Here is an 18,083-nt window from a genome sequence, read left to right on the forward strand (position 1 = left end):
TTGATGTGTATTATGTTTGTATGTTATAGTAATGAACTTGGATCATTAATTAACTAGGAACATATTTTATTAATACTTAAGAAATTGTGAAGGTTTAATTTGTATTGTTGTACAGTTAAAATAGTTATCATTTACATGGCAATAGAACGATCTATCCTCGGCGGGAGTCACTTCCCAAGTGCCCTAAATTTCCCTAGCCTTTACACTTCTCCCCTGTCCCTAATCCTTATGCACTAGCGCCATCTATTATACATGTACTTCAATGTGTGATCAAAACATACTTCCGCTTACATGCATAATCGCACTGATCACATTTGAAGGGTTTTTCACCACTGTGAACGCGTAGATGTGTGATCTAAACATACTTCCGCTTACATGACGCTCATCGACGCTTTGTTGCTGAACTCCGTGAGCGCCGTTCTCACGGGGAAGTTGGTTTGTTTATCCGTCAGCGCCAAATAGTGAAACCTGACTTCGACTCCATGCATCCGCAGCCCACACCATCTCTCGTCACTGTTTTCCAAGCACCTTTATCGTCCCCGAACAGCTCATGCATGATGCATCACCGACCCGAAACAGTTTCTACCGGCTTTCTCTTCACCTCCAAAAAACTAGTTCCAGCATCCCTCAATTCCCCTAAACTCTCAGCCTCGAATCTCAAAATTGCAGTATTTAACGCCCAAAGTCTTTATGGAAAACGAAGTGAACTTTTAGCCCTCTCAAAAGTATGGGATGCTGACTGCATCTGCATCACCGAAACTTGGGCTAAACCGCACCTTGATGATGCAGTTTATAACCTACCTGGATATGCTAATCTTCGTCAAGATAGAACTGACGGTAACGGGGGTGGAATTATTATCTATCTACGTACCTCCCTCAATTACCACAGACTTAGTATTCCAACATCTTACGATGAATCTTTATGGGTTGAACTAACTCACCCTTGCACCTCGTCCTGGATTGTGCTTGGATGTATATACCGCCCGCCTAACTGCTCTCTTGCATCTACTCAGCAGCTTTTTACGGATCTTATCACCATTTCAAGCCGTCATGAAGAATTAATAATTACTGGAGACTTCAATCTTCCGCCCATTTGCTGGAATTCCCTAACCACAGTTTATGGCTCCTCCTCGCCCCACTGTGAATTTTTAGACTTACTACATAACTGTGGCTTGCAACAACACGTGACCTTCCCTACTCGTTACGGCCAAACCCGTAATATAAGGTGTGCGACTCTTGATCTCTTCATTACCAAAGCAAATATCAACCCTGAACTAACTGCCACCCCCCCGGTTGGTGGCAGTGACCACATCACGCTCCATGCACAATATCCGCTTGCTGTTAACTTCACGGTCCCTCGAGGCTTCAGGCGTGATTACGACTACTGCCAGGGTGACTACGTCCTGCTAAACTCCCTTCTTTCCAACATTGACTGGTCCCCTCTCTCTCGCTCTACCACGGAGGATGCATGGACTTTCTTCAAATCAACCCTTTTTGATTGTATATCTAAATCAATACCGCTTTATAATCCGGCTACTAAACGCCCGTCGCGGTTGTGGATTCCTGTCGCGACGAAACGTGCCATCCGTAAAAATTAACGTCTCTGGAGGAAGCTTAAACTTGCCAACCGTACTAGTGATCAGTCGCTCTATGATCACTACCAGCCCCTCTACAAGGCCCAGGTGAAACTCGTGAAGACGCTCATATCCAATGCCAATGCTAAGGCCCATGCTCGTAAGCTATGCTCCGTTAAAACAAATCCTCGAGCATTCTATCGTTTTGTACGACAGCAGATACGTAGTCTACCTACTCGACTAAATATCAAGTTACCGGATGGAACAAAAACTGACTCTACTCTACTTATGGCGAACTGTTTAAATGCAACCCTTGTTAAAAACTTTAACTACTCCCCTGCTGACCTAAAAAGTTTACCTCAACCCCAAGTGCCTATGATGTTGGATTTCTTTCCTACTATTCGTGGTGTTCACTTAATTCTAAATAACTTAGATGTTAAAAGCGCCTCTGGTCCTGATGACATTCCCAACAGACTCCTAAGGAATTGTGCTTCAACCCTTTCCCGCCCACTGCACATTTTATTTACAACCTCTCTTACTGAAGGTGCTCTTCCCTCTGATTGGCGTATGGCTCACGTTACTCCTATCTACAAGGGTAAGGGTAATAAAGGTGATGCCTCAAATTATCGACCTATAAGCCTGACCTCGGCGATATGTAAGGTCTTGGAGAAATGTATCCATTCCGCCCTTTTACTACACGTGAATCTCTACCTTAGCCCCGTTCAACATGGCTTCTTAAACAATAGATCGGTAGAAACCAATCTTTTGTCCGCCTTTTCCACCTGGCTAGAAGCCTTTGATCGCGGTTGTCGGGTGGATGTTATCTATCTTGACCTAGCCAAGGCGTTCGACTCTGTTCCCCACCATCGCCTCTTGGCCAAGTTGCGCGCTTTTGGAATAGACAATAACATCTATCATTGGATCGAGTCCTACCTTCTCCACCGTACCCAGGCGGTTAGGGTGGAGGATTCATTAAGTGATTTCCTTCCTGTTGTTAGTGGGGTTCCTCAAGGGAGTGTCCTGGGTCCGTTGTTATTTCTACTTTACATTAATGATCTACCTGATGTACTCTCCTCTCAGCTGTGTTTGTTTGCTGATGATCTTAAGATCTTTCGTCTGATTCGATCCTATGATGATGTTCTTTGTCTTCAATCAGATCTTAAAAAACTTGCGACTTGGTCAGAACTCAACGGTTTATCATTTAATGAACAAAAATCTATGGTTTTAACAATACAGAAAAGCAAATCTATATCGACCTATAAGCCTGACCTCGGCGATATGTAAGGTCTTGGAGAAATGTATCCATTCCGCCCTTTTACTACACGTGAATCTCTACCTTAGCCCCGTTCAACATGGCTTCTTAAACAATAGATCGGTAGAAACCAATCTTTTGTCCGCCTTTTCCACCTGGCTAGAAGCCTTTGATCGCGGTTGTCGGGTGGATGTTATCTATCTTGACCTAGCCAAGGCGTTCGACTCTGTTCCCCACCATCGCCTCTTGGCCAAGTTGCGCGCTTTTGGAATAGACAATAACATCTATCATTGGATCGAGTCCTACCTTCTCCACCGTACCCAGGCGGTTAGGGTGGAGGATTCATTAAGTGATTTCCTTCCTGTTGTTAGTGGGGTTCCTCAAGGGAGTGTCCTGGGTCCGTTGTTATTTCTACTTTACATTAATGATCTACCTGATGTACTCTCCTCTCAGCTGTGTTTGTTTGCTGATGATCTTAAGATCTTTCGTCTGATTCGATCCTATGATGATGTTCTTTGTCTTCAATCAGATCTTAAAAAACTTGCGACTTGGTCAGAACTCAACGGTTTATCATTTAATGAACAAAAATCTATGGTTTTAACAATACAGAAAAGCAAATCTGACCCCCAATCTCCGTCCCCGTACTATCTTTCAGGACATAACATTCAACGAGTAAATGAGTGTCGGGACCTCGGCATTCAAGTTTCACATGACCTTAAATTTCATTCACACATCAAAAAAACATGCGGTCGTGCAAATGGCCTACTGGCAACTATTAAAGCCAACTTTCCGAAAATTTCTAGCACTCTCCTCTCTCGCCTCTTTGAATGTTATGTCCGTCCCATACTAGAATTTGGTAGTCAGATTTGGAATCCCTACATGACCCAAGATATACATCTCCTTGACAATGTCCAGGGTCGTGCTTCGCGCATCCCATCAACCTAGCAACACCTCTCGCGTCAGGCAAGACTTGATTCTTTAGGCTGGTCTTCCCTTTCGCTTCGCCGGACCTATCTAGACCACACTTGCCTCTTTAAAACCCTAAACCGCCAAGGTCAGACCTACTTTACTGCTGCCCCCAAAGCCCATATGACTCGAGGGCACGTTCATAAACTTTTTCTACGTCAATCCCACAAAGACCCTATGAAGCATTCCTTCTTCAGGAGGACTATTCCCATCTGGAACTCCCTTCCTACCGACGTGGTCTCCCAGCCCACTCTCCCCCTCTTTAAATTTAAACTGCGCAGGTTTCTTAAAATTTAACTCGAATGAAGGGAAAGTAATCCACCACTCCCCATCTATTCTTTATTACTATTTAGTTACTTTATGTTAGTTAGATTGGAGCTGTAAGGCGTCATAGCCCTAGCTCGACAATTAAATGGAGCAAAAAAAAAAAAAAAAGAAAAGAAACGTGCATAATCGCACTGATCACTTTGAACGGTTTGTCACCGCTATGCCTTCGTTGATGTTTGATGAAATCGTACTCATACTTGCATGAATAGTCACAGTGTTCACATTTGAAGCGTTTTCTTTCTTCACCCTTTCTAATGCGACGTTGTAGGCCCTTTTTATATTCAGTTGAATATTTGAGCCCCTTTTTACGTTTCTTCTTCAATTTCCCTACAGGAAATATAAAAACCAAAAACATCATTTATAATTTAGCATCAAAAATACAATAACATTCAAGCACACTTCATAAAAAAGAAGATGCGTTGAAGGGGTGTTGATCAATTAAAGGGGCTGGCCGGAGCTGTTGGGGTGAAGGGGGGGTCAAACTGTTGGTTAGCATATTGCTTACCCGCCCACCGCGACGGTGGCGCCATTTCTTATGGCCAAAGAGCTGGGTGTTTTCCCCCTGAACCATAGAGAAAGAAAGGTGTAACACCTTTCTTTCTCTATGCCTGAACTAAGGGCGGACTTGACCCCAACAGCGCCGGTTAGCCCCTTTAAGGCGTTAGCCGATGGGTAATCGAGCATATACAAAAAGGGGATGAAGATCAACTTTAAAGGAGAAGAAACCACGTATTTTAAACTTTCCTTTGCTCTAACCATATTCAACGGATTTTCAGTGAATCAAATGCAAGGTGACGCTGCGTAATTACAAGTTACCAATTTATTTCGTTCTGGCACCCCCTCTCTATTGTCAAAGTATTTTTGGCTGAAATAAGTAGTACCAGCAATGATGGCAGAGGGGGCATTTTATTATATTCATTATTCAAGAATTATGTATAATCTTAAAAATAACATAATAGTGTGAACGGTTTGTCCAACACATTTATATATGATCCATATAGGATATTAATGAAATTTTACGCGGCCATCAAATCCATTCTATTGGCCTATGCTTATCCCAAGCCCATTTTGCCTATGCTTATCCCAAGCCCATTTTGCCTATGCTTATCCCAAGCCTATTTTGCCTATGCTTATCCCAAGCCTTCAGCTTTCTTCCAAAGGCACATTGATTACATGTAAGGTTTTTTTTTACAAATTTGCAAAAAACCTGAGGTGCGCTTCAAAAGAAACACCAGGACAATAATAACATTTGAATATTTTTTTCTGGTCCGCTTTTTAATGTGACGTTATAGATTTCATCCATACTACGTTTAATCTTGAACTAAATATAACCTGGACGAAGCAAAAAACATTTTAAAGTAGATAGAACCACTCTTCACATGAAGTTTACAAAGAGCTATTAAATATGTAGAATTGTGCAGGCGCAGTTCTTAAAAGCTAGAAAGCCAAGTTTTTAACTAGTTAAGCTATAATACTAGGGAAACCATCAAAATTTTAAAATATTTTTAGACCCGAGTCCTGGTTTAACCGGTGGACTGCTTAAAATTTGCGCAAATTTCAAAATCATAGGATTTTCGACGACTTTTGCCAAAGAATAGGATTTTATAGGACAGTTTTAAAAACGAGTGTCACTTTTCTCACCCCCGGGTAGAAATAGGCGGTAGAAATAGGCGGAAGCCTATTCCTACCCTAGGTGAAAATAGCGTCGAGGCTATATCCACCCTACCACGTGACTAAGAATAGAGGTAAGGGCTGCGGTAGGGTGAAAATAGCTTGGGCGCTATTTTCACCGCCCGGTGAAGTCTACCCCGGGTGAACATAGCGTCGAGGCTATATCCACCCTACCGCGTGACTAGGAATTTAAGTAAGGACCTCGGTAGGGTGAAAATAGCTTGGGCGCTATTTTCACCGCCCGGTGAAGTCTACCCCGGGTGAACATAGCGTCGAGGCTATATCCACCCTACCGCGTGACTAAGAATTTAAGTAAGGACCTCGGTAGGGTGAAAATAGCTTGGGCGCTATTTTCACCGCCCGGTGAAGGGAAAAGTCTACCCCGGGTGAACATAGCGTAGATTTTATTTCCACCCTACCACGTGACTAAGAATTGAGGTAAAGACATCGGTAGGGTGACAATAGCTTGGGCGCTATTTTCACCGCCCGGTGAAGTCTACCTCGGGTGAACATAGCTTCCAGGCTATTTCCACCCTACCATGCGACTAACCCTTATTTTATGTATTTTCAAAAAGTTAGCCATACATTTAAAGATTACGCACTGTATGGAAATTATTACGAGAAGTTTACAAAACATGTAAATAACGCTGGAAAACCTAAAACAACTTATACCACAAGCTTTTTTGGACACCATAGTTTAACTTTAGACCACGTTAGGATTATTTTGGACACTAATGTCATTTCGGTAAAAACTTGCTTTTATAATTAAACCATAGAAACTGTTCATGTTAGGAGAACTTTCGAATACATAAAAAGATCCTTATATACACATATAAAGTTATGGGATGTTTCACTGTTCTGGTTTGCAGTGAGTTGAAAACACTTTTTTTGATGATGCCAACGTCATATCATCTATATTTTTCCTCATTGTTACAGGGTTCATACAACTTTTGGGGGGGGGGCAAATATGACTATAACATACTCAAAGGACATCCCCGTATCTCTAATATAACCAGAGTTATGAGCGTCCAAAGTTTAGTGTAATGTTAATTCTATGGAGGAGATGTTTATGAACATTTTGCTTAATTAGTGAAAGGAATGACCAAAATATTCTAGGCCGCATGGCGTCACGCGGGAGTGCGATCACGTGGTAGGGTAGGAATAGTAGTCAGACTATTTACACCCGGGAGGGAGGTGAGAATAGCGTTTAAGCTATTTACACCCGGGAGGGGGGTGAGAATAGCGTATAAGCTATTTTCACCCGGGGGGGGTGAGAATAGCGCGTAGGCTATTTCCACCCGGGGGTGAGAATCATACCTGTCCACCATCACTTGGGCTCAGCTCAGCTCAGCTCACGTTACTTTTCTAGAAATTGACAACGAGCTCACCTCAAGCTCAAAATTGAAACAGTGTTTCCTTAGAGCTCAATGTGAGCTCAAGCTCAGTTAGTTTTTATAAATGAGCTCGCCTCGAGCTCGGGTTCCTTCGCATAATTTTGATGGGCTAAGCTCGAGCTCAAGCTCTCTCTAATAATCTTTCGCGGGTTCAGCTCGGGCTCAAAATCGATAGAATTTAAGGCTCACCTCGAGCTCGGGCTCATTCAATTTAGTAAGCTCAAGCTCGAGCTTGGTCTCATATTTCCGGAGAATATTTCTTTCAAACAGTGTAGATGTTGAAATAAATAATTTTGCAGCTATTTTTACTCGATAAATGCAAAACTACAATACATATTTACTATCCAAATGACTTGCACTACATTTGTATTAAAAAAAAATTCTAAACTTCATCTACCAATGAGTTACGCTAGTTTCTGTTGGCACTGAATACGGCGCTGAGCCAAGCTGAGCCAAGCTGAGCGCATTCTCAAAACAGTGAGCACCCTTTCAAAATGAGCGGTCTCATAGTTTTCAGTTGGCCTCGCTCGAGCTCAGGAAAGCCAAAACATTTGTAAGAGAGCTCAGCGCAAGCTCTCGTTCATTTTACAGTTGAACCTGGGCTCAGCTCAAGGCTCAATTTGTTTGCGACGTATTGTGAGCGCGGGCTCAAGCTCAGAAAACTTTTTCATAAACTTTCGGCCTCGGCTCGGGCTCGTGACTTTATCAATTATTTCGAAGAGCCTCGCTCAATTCGCGCTCGGGCTCGCTAAATTGAGGTGAGCGCGGACAGCTATGGTGAGAATAGACACTCTCTTTAAAAATATAGGCTTTTATAGGACCTTTAGGGGACCTACATTGGGAATGTGTTTGTGTAGGATCAAATTACCCATACGATTACAAGCAAAGTCACACTGATCACATAAGTAGAGTTTTTCACCACTGTGAACTCGTTGATGATTGATCAAATTGCGATTATCTATACTGGCATAATCACCCTGACCACATTTGAATGGTTTTCCACCACTGTGAATAAGTTGATGCGCAACTAAATTACTCTTCCACCTGCTTGCAAAGTCACACTGATCACATTTGAACGGTTTTTCACCACCGTGAATGCGTTGATGTTTGATCAAATGAAACTTCTGCGTGGATCCATAGTCGCACTGATCACATTTGAAGGGTTTTTCACCACTGTGAATGCGTTGATGTGTGATCAAATGACTCTTCTGACTGCATCTATATTCGCACCGATCACATTTGAAGGGTTTTTCGCCGCTATGAATTCGTTCATGTCTGATCAAATAATTCTTCGTCGCACTTGCGTAGTCACACTGATCACATTTGTGGGGTTTTACCCCACTGTGAATGCGTTGATGAGCGTACAAAGAACTCGTCTGCGTGAATGCATAGCCACACTGATCACATTTGAACGGTTTTTCACCACTGTGAACGCGTTGATGGATGATCAAATTATACTTCATTGTGCTGGTATAGTCACACTGATCACATTTGAGGGATTTTTCTCGACTGTGAATGCGTTCATGTCTGATCAAAGTACTCTTCTGTGTACATTTAAATTTACACCGATCACATTTGAAGGGTTTTTCACCACTGCATCCATAGTTACTGTTCACATTTGAAGCGTTTTTCTTCTTTACCCTTTCTAACGCGAAGTTGTAGACCCCTTTCATATTCAGTTGAATATTTGGTCCCCGTTATACGTTTCTTCTCGACTTTACCCACAGAAAATATAAAAAGCACAAATTTAGTATCAAAAAATACATTTCCATTCAAGCGAATTTCATAAAAAAAGGTAATGCGCACGAAAACGCAGAAAAAAGGTGAGTTGTTCAATTGAGGCGTTAGCCTAGAGTAAACGAGCATATCAACAAAAAAGGGGATGAAGATAAACTTAAATGCAAATGCGAAAGGTTGTACTTTTAACTTTTCTTTGCTCGCAAATTAATTTTCGTTAAATCGTTTTAAGATAGGTTCATTAGAACTTACTGCGAGATGAAACTAATTCTAAAGTATGTAGGACTTGTTTAATTACAAAAATAGGAGGTTCATAATAGTTATGAATCATTAAGGAGCGGGATAAGAATAGATGCGCGAACATTTGTCGTAAATCTAGCCATGTGGAGGTTAGACAGTTCCCCTAATCTTACCCCTAAAGATTATAATTATACATATAAAACTTAAAAACGACATATATCATATATCATTTATTTAGTATCGAAAATACACTAATACAGTAACATTCAAGGGAACTTTATTAAAATGTAATGCTGTGGCGAACGAAAACACAGTGTTTATGAAAAGAAGCGTCGTTCATAAAATACGTTAGCTGATAAATAAACGAGCATATCAATTAGAAGGGGATGAACATCAACTTAAACGTCGAAGAAACCTTGGCTCAAAAATCGAACGGCCGAATTTTAAGCTTCTCTTTGCTCTAACCATATTCAACGGATTTTCAGTGAATCAAATGCTAGGTAACGCCGCTTAAAGACAAGTTACCAATTTATCGCGTTCTGGCACCCCCTCTTTGTTAAAATAGTTTTGGTCGAAATAATTACCAGCGATAATAAGAAATGAGTAAAGACCCTTGGGAAAGAGGGCCATTTTATTATTTTCATTATTCAAGAGGATGAAAAGTCATAAGTGCTACAGTTCAAATATACGTTATGCACAATTTTAAAAGCAACATAAAAAAGTGTGAACGTTTTGTTAAATACGTTACGGGTCCAGAATAGTAGGCTCTTAACAGGCTAGGGGTTCGTCGCATTACCAGTCTAGAGAAGAACTCAATCAAACCAATTCTAAAACTTCCCAATAGTGTTACCGATATAAACCAGGCGGCTTGGTCATATTCGGAAAGAAGATAAATACACCACTTTGACATTACCTAGGGCGCCACAGCGGGCTACTGCGAACTAGTACTTATTAAGATGGGCAGGGAAAAAAACCGCGAGGGGTTGCGCTTTTGCTAGTAGGGGTAACAAAGAGAAGTTTCTAGTCTTTCCCCTTGCGGCGCTTCGAGCGCGGCGCATCGGGCATGCGCGCAACAGAATGTCGAAGTGGTGTATTCAAACAAACAACTACGCCTATACTCAGTACTGGAAAAACAAGTTTATAATTCGACAATTTTCGTGTCTGTGTTGTTTCTATTGAAAGCTGATCACGAAGTTAAAGTAATTAAAGACGCAAATGAAGATCCATCAAAAATAACGGTAATTTAGAAAAATGGTTAACGGTAATAGTTAGTATAGGGCGCTGTCGGTTAGCTGTGGCATAGGGGCTAGCCACCACCCCTCTATGCATTGTAAAGGCGTTAGATAAGTGGCAATAAGTCGCAAGATGACTTGGTCCAATTAGCTAGCTGAACTTATTTACCAAAATTCAAAAAAATATTATATTGATAGTTTTTATTCTAAATTAATGAAAGTTCCGAGTGGGCTGGTAACAGAAATGAAAATGGTTCGAAAGAAGAAAAGCTCATACGTTTGGATCAATTCAAAAAAGTACCTGGTTTATTTTAACATCCTCTACGTGAATTTTATTACATTTAATATAAAATTAGTTCTGAAAATGGAGTTGTTACAACTGGGTATAGTGCACCAAGATTATTTTCTCTGAAAATGAGAGGCGCTTCCGTTAATACAATTTAGAATGAAGAAACATCCACAGTTTCGGCCCATTAATTACAGAAGACGAGCAAATACGGTTTTTGTACAATACATCCACCTATTCATGCGTGTGTTTTCTACGTTTATGTCGGAACAAATGAATCTTCCGCGTATATCCATAGTCACACTGATCACATTTGAAGCGTTTTTCACCACTGTGAATAAATTGATGTGTGATCAAATTATTCTTCTGCGTGCTTGCATAGTCACACCGAGCACATTTGAAGGGTTTTTCACCACTGTGAATGCGTTTGTGTCTGATCAAATTACCCTTCTGAGTGCATCCATAGTCACACTGATCACATACGAAGGGTTTTTCACCACTGCGAATGCGTTGATGTGCGATCAAATTGCTATTATCTCTACCGGCTTAATTACACTGACCACATTTGAAGCCCTTTTCTTCTTTACCCATTCTAATGCGACGTTGTAGAGCCTTTTTATATTCAGTTGAATATTTGAAGCCCTTTTTACGTTTCTTCTTCAAATTCCCTACAAAAAATATAAACCATAAACATCACCTTGGCTCGAAACCCGAAAGGTTGTACTTTTAACATTTCTTTGCTCTCAAAATAATTTTTGTTCAATCGTTTTAACTTATTGCCAGATCTAACTTATGTTTAAGAATGTAGGACTGATTTAATTACTAAAATAAGAGGTTCATAATTGTTATGACATTTGTTGTAAGTTCCTCCATGTGGAGGTTAGACAGTTCCCGTAATCTTACCCCTAACGATTAAAATGGTGTTTCAGACTTGCAGGCAATCATTTGATGATGAATAGCGAAATTCGGTGAAAATTTTGCGTAAGCCCCGCCCCTTGGAGGCTAGACGTTCCTCGTTATATCTAACGATGGCAATGAAGAAACGTCCCTGACAGTACTCTCAATAGCATAACGTTCAAGGCGAATAAACGTTATGGATATAAATGTGATGAACATTAAATAAAAAGGAAGTGGATACCTTTGGTCAAACGGTCGTTTAATTTTTCACTCAGAATGTTTAACAGATATTCTTGGAATTAATTGCAACCAAAAGATAGGAGAAGACAAGTTACAAATATTTATTCGCTCTTGATTGCACGTTTGGCAATTTTCTAGCCTGGAGAGAAGCACCCAAAACAAAATGAAGAGGCGTCTCTTTATTGTTTTATTTTAGTAACGTCATTTAATTTAAAATAAATTCTGAAAACGGCTGTTAGTGAACCAAGAGTGCTGTCCTTGACAATGCGCACCGTTTCCGTTAATACAATTCAGAAAGGAGAAATTTAATGGATTCTTACGTAAACAGTTTCGGCAAATTCATTACAAAAGAGGATGAAAGATGGTTTTTGTACAACAAATTTAAAATGTTCATTTTACGATTTTAAAGAAATTTTACATTGTCTAGCAGCCTTCAAATCCATCTATTCATTCTTGTGACTTCTACGTTTATGTGCTATCAAAGAACTCTTCCGCGTACATGCATAGTCACATTGATCACAATTGAAGGGTTTTTCATTACTGTGAATTCGTTGATGTCTGATCACATCAGTCTTCCACGCACTTGCAAAGTCACACTGATCACATTTGAAGGGTTTTTCACCTCTGTGAATAAATTGATGTGTGATCAAATTATTCTTCTGCGTGCTTGCATAGTCACACTGATCACATACGAAGGGTTTTTCACCACTGTGAATGCGTTGATGTTTGATCAAATGAACCTTCCACGTACTTGCATAGTCACACCGATCACATTTGAAGCGTTTTTCTTCGTTACCCTTCTTTGTGTGACGTTGTGGACCCCTTTTATATTCAGCAGAATATTTGACCCGAGTTGCACGTTTCTTCCTGAATTTCCCTACAGAAATATATTAATGAAATATAAAAACGACACATACGTCATTAACAATATCGTATCAAAAATACAGTAACATTCAAGCGCACTACGAAAACTCATTGTTTTTTTTCAAAGTATGAGTAAACGACCTAATAAACAACAAGTTGGGAAACCAAAATAGACCTCTACGAGTCGAGACGTTGTGCTTAATTAAATATAATTTATATTGATTATTTTTATTCGTCAGTAATTTAGCTTAATATTAGTTTAGTCATTCTAAGAAACGTTATTCCTAAAATCATTTTAAACACAGCTATTGTTGACGTTTCAATTCAAGCGTATGCCTCTTTAACAATTTTTGGAAATTTAGGGTATCAGGGTTCGTACGAAATTTTTACTTTCAAAATCCTTGACTTTTCCAGGTTATCCCTGACCAAATTTTTGGCAATATCCCTGACCATTTTAAGGTGTTTACCAGAGCCCACTTCATCACACCTGTCTCATATTTAGCATTGGTCGAAGCATGGTTTGATATACCAAACGAAATCGCTGACATATCCCTGACTTTTTAGGAATTTTTTTAAATCCCTGACTTATCCCTGACTTGTGCTCCTATTTTCCATATCCCTGACTTATCCAGCTTTTCCAGGTTATCTAGGTTCCGTACGAATCCTGGGTATATAAGGCTATTGATTCACAATAAATAATAAGAAAACCCGCAAGTGCGTGAACGCGGTGACAGACACGTCCAGTGTAATGGTATGTTATCGATTGGGCGTGTTATCAAAACAGCATTGTCCAAAAGGCTTTTTCATAAACGCGTTTGCCATTATAGCCATTTCTCGTTTGAGCGCATTTTGATTACAGCGTTTATATCTTGAGCGTTGTTTCGTATTGTTGAAGGTATAAGTATTAGAGCTCGGCATTATCTATCCATTATCCACGTTATTTTATCCATAATCCAGAATTATCAACAGAAGTTGTATATTAAATCGAATTATGTCCACAACATTTATCTATAAATAATCGATTATTCACTAATTTACGGATAACGGATGGATAATGCCGAGCTTTAATTAGTATTGATTTCAGCTTTAGGTTTGAATTTTAATGAATGTCAAACAAACAGTTTCGTGGTCTAGCGTTTTAATGTTTGGTTGGGATGGGTTATTTGAACTCCTATAAATTACCTTCCACCTTATCCAAAATATCCTCCTATTAATCAGCTGCCACCTTTTCCAGAATATTCTGATATTGATTAGCTGCCACCTTTTCCAGAATATTCTGATATTGATTAGCTGCCACCTTTTCCAGAATATTCTGATATTGATTAGCTGCCACCTTTTCCAAAATATTCTCCTATTAGCTGCCACCTTTTCCAAAATATTCTCCCATTAATTAGATGCCACCTTTTCCAAAATATTCTCCCATTAATTAGCTGCCACCTTTTCCAAAATATTCTCCTATTAATTAGCTGCCACCTTTTCCAAAATATTCTCCTATTAATTATCTACCACCTTTTCCAAAATATCCTCCTAATAATTAGCTGCCACCTTTTCCAAAATATTCTCCTATTAATTAGCTGCCACCTTTTCCAAAATATTCTCCTATTAATTAGCTGCCACCTTTTCCAAAATATTCTCCTCTTAATTAGCTGCCACCTTTTCAAAATCTTCTCCTCTTAATTAGCTGCCACCTTTTCCAAAATATTCTCCTATTAATTAGCTGCCACCTTTTCCAAAATATTTTCCTATTAATTAACTGCCACCTTTTCCAAAATATTCTCCTATTAATTTGCTGCCACCTTTTCCAAAATATATTCCGCGAACCAGTTCATAACGTGAGGATCACAAACGGTTATGAAACGCTGTAGTGCTAAACCGCTGGTTGGGAAAACAGCGCTATATTGAGAAACGCGGAAACAGCAACAGCTGTTTTGGGAAATAGCGCTGTATTGAGAAACGCGGAAACAGCAACCGCGGTTTTACTTCCACGCGGTTTTGCAAACCGCTGTTTTGGGCACCGCTTTATTCCAAAACGCTCTTTTGAAAACCGCTCAACTACCCGTGAACCCAGTGTAATACCTCTCCGTGACGACATCGTCAAACGGAGAGGTAAAAAGGGGATGAACATAAATTGAATTGCAAGAGAAACTTTGCCTCGAAAGGACGTATTTTCAAATTCAACGGATGTTCGGAGAATCAATGCGTGCAGACAAGCTACCATTTTCTTTCGTTCTGGCACCCACTCTCTGTTGTCACATCTAGTTTTCACTTTGTTTCTCTGCTTAGCAAAAGGCACCCTGAGTACAACTACATCTTCTTCTTCTACTTCTGATAGAACGTTGTCTTCGTAAAACTCACCGAATAATTTCCCTAGCCAGATTATTTAACACAAAGCGAGATAAATGTAGAAGGGCAGCTATTTACTCTCAGATTAAAACTCATGTAAGAGGGGTTACTCGAAACGAAACCCTGTCGATATCTAGTTCGACAACTTGTCGATACTCGACAACTTCCGACAGAATACCATTTTTGTGATTTTCGAGACTGAGAGAGATGTCGATCGACAACTCTCTTTCGAAGCTTACAGAATAGGCACCCTGGTGTTGTTAAGTAAAAGTCGTACCTGATTGATACTCAATGCCCCGGCCTAACCGTTCGCGCATAAATGTTGCAGGGACTTTAAAGAAATTGGTTTAATCTGTGGACATCTTGAAAAATGGCGGCTAGAAATGTGAAGTTTCTTAGTGTAATTTGTAAATGCATTAATTTCATCAAATTAATTTCTTGCGTGCTTCCAAAGGAACACTAATGTCATTTGAGGGGTTTTTCTGGTTCGCGTTTTAATGGGACGTTACAAATTTCATCCTTACTAAGTTTGATACTGAATTAATTAAGCCTGGATGAAGAAACAACCTTTCACGGTAGAATTAACGATGTACTCATCACATAAAGTTTGCAAAAAAAGGCATTAAATACGTAGAATCGTGTAGACGCACTTGAAAAGAACAGAATGCCAAGTTGTACGAACCACTGAGCAGTTAAAATAAATACGCGACTAGAATTTATATCGAGAAGGCGGAAATAGTTGCTTAGAAATATGATATCTCAATCTAGGTACTCAAGACTATTAAAGAATGAAATGACTTACGTGCAATTTCCGAACGAGGCGATGAGGTTTGACCTTCTGGATTCTTTGGAGCGACATCTTCTAATGTCTCCGAGTTGGACACCGAACAATCATGATGAACTGCAATTGCAACTTCGGGTAAATCGCTTTCCATAGAGACGGGGGTCAATTCTGATAGTTCAATTGGGTTGCGTTCTACTTCAGGAACAAGCACTGGCACACTCAATGAGCTCGGATCGACAAACAGCTCCACACTTTGATTTTGTCCATCACTTTTTTTTGCATCTGTCAAAGCGATTTCGGATTGGTTTTCATCAAGTTCGTTTTCTACGACTAATTCTAGTGAATCGCTTTCGGCATTTGCGTCAAGAGAAAGATCCAAATGTGTTTCGGATTCAACATTCAATTCAGGAACACGAAATTTCTTCGATCGAGTTCTATTATCCTCAGTGTCCCTCTCTGTCGATACACTTGGCGATTTACGAAGGAAGTCGTTACTGTTAATATTGTTTTCCAGAGGTTCTCGTGGCGGATCGCTCTCATTTCGAATAGATTCAACCTTAATTTTAGGTGAAGGCGCACTTTGAGGCAAACTGTCACTGTAGTTCAGTTTAGGGACACATGGATTCGTATTTCGCTTTATAAACACCACATTTTCACTTTTTTTCAAGGTAGTTTCGGTGTTTGCATTGCCAACCTCAGAAACAGGTGATTCTTGACTAATGTTTTCTTTACACAGGTTGCCTTGGACATTGACAGCTTGGACACTGTGCATCGCAATAGGAAGGGTTAACTCCTGGCCATTATTTCCCAAATCTTTTTCAACGGGTTCAGTTTTCCCTAATTCATCGTTAGGAAATTGAAGTATTCCACTTTTCTCCTATTTTTTAAACAATTAACAATAACTCTCAACCTTAAAGTAGTTCTCTTTCCTATCCACTACTAAAGTGAAGGATGTTGCATACCATCAGGTCTTTGATTCTCCATTCCAACTCTTTATTGACCCTATTGAGTCTTTCAATTTCGTCTATTTGCTATTTATCGTTAATGATGTTTTCACTCTCTCTTTTGCCATTTTTGAAATTAAAACATTACACTAAACAAAATGAGATTCCATTACAAAACAATCTTCGGAGTTTCTTTGGCTAAACGTATTTTAAAGGGGAAAGCGAGAAAAAGGGGAAGATAATGACACGCAAGAAGGGGATCAGCAACAAAGGCCCTCGTCGGGTTTCTTTGTTAATAAAGAAACGAAGGACGTGTTACCAGTCCCCTTAGTTTTGTGCAAATCCTGATAGGTGTTTTCACCAATATCGAACAGTCCATAATTAAGGCACACATACGCCGCTGAGCCGTTGCCGCTCTCCGTTGTCGCCGACGCGCATGCGCTAAAGGCGGATGCATACATGGGTTTGGGAGCGGTAAACGGAACGGTAGCGGCAACGGCCAACGGAGCGCGTCAGCGGAAAATCATGCACACCTACAGTTTGGTTTGACGCGTCGCTAGCACCAAGGCCACCGATTTCCATAGATATATGTGGCGTTGTAGGCACAAAATATAATGAAAACCAGTAGCAGACGAATACTTGGGTAAAATGGATTCCCATTTATTGCTCTTGAGACGACGAAAATTAATATTAACTTTACTTGTTAATAATATAAACAAGAGAGAGAGAACCAACTGTGTTAAAGGTATATTTCTCAAGAGGCGGCAACAAGGATACTTCCAAATCCATTTTTCGTCATCTTCAGTTTGTCTTAAACAGGCAATATTGCAATAATTGCGCAAATACCTCTTTAATCGCCAACCTTTGAAGATTTACTAAACTCATTTCGGAATTTTGTAACGAGAGTTGGTGAGATTGTAAATCTACCCTAAAATAAAATAATTTTTCAAACTGAAGGTAAATCAAAAACGGACAACGAAAGTTTCCCCATACATTGTAGCTTTCGCTATAAAAAGCTAAGAAAAACATAGCAATGCTTAAATTGTGACACTTTTGTTCAAGACTAGGGATTTTCAAGCACATTTTCTGAATACAACTACAACTAGCTTCGTATAAATTATTTATTCTGCTAGCATTTTTAATTTTTTAAATAGCAAGAAAGATCTATTTCTTTTCAAGGTATAATAGTTTCAATAGGTTTGGATCCGTTATGCCTGTTTAACATGATCCAAGTTGCATTTTATTCATCACTTACCAGTTTAAACGTTCCACCATAACACGGCATTCTTTAACAAATTCCATCATACTTTGTACAGTTTTCCTGTTATGATA

The 18,083-nt window shown here is 39.8% G+C and overlaps 2 protein-coding genes across 2 annotated transcripts in view; both read right to left on the reverse strand.

The window, feature by feature from the left end:
- LOC149679400 (uncharacterized) overlaps positions 1–18,083 on the reverse strand; it is a 77,688-nt gene that overhangs the window by 16,233 nt on the left and 43,372 nt on the right. The window lies entirely within an intron of this gene.
- LOC149679401 (uncharacterized) lies at positions 11,819–18,035 on the reverse strand. Its single transcript, XM_089835182.1, has 6 exons — positions 18,007–18,035; positions 17,487–17,679; positions 17,289–17,419; positions 16,770–16,900; positions 15,826–16,684; positions 11,819–12,693 (listed from the first exon to the last, which is right to left on the reverse strand). The coding sequence occupies exons 4-6, from the start codon at positions 16,770–16,772 to the stop codon at positions 12,260–12,262; spliced, it is 1,296 nt and encodes a 431-aa protein (XP_089691308.1). The 5' UTR covers positions 16,773–16,900; positions 17,289–17,419; positions 17,487–17,679; positions 18,007–18,035; the 3' UTR covers positions 11,819–12,259.

This window comes from Phalangium opilio, unplaced genomic scaffold (assembly GCF_054372755.1).
Source record: "Phalangium opilio isolate 3A_F unplaced genomic scaffold, DU_Popi_V2 ptg000041l_1, whole genome shotgun sequence".
Taxonomy (NCBI): domain Eukaryota; kingdom Metazoa; phylum Arthropoda; class Arachnida; order Opiliones; family Phalangiidae; genus Phalangium; species Phalangium opilio.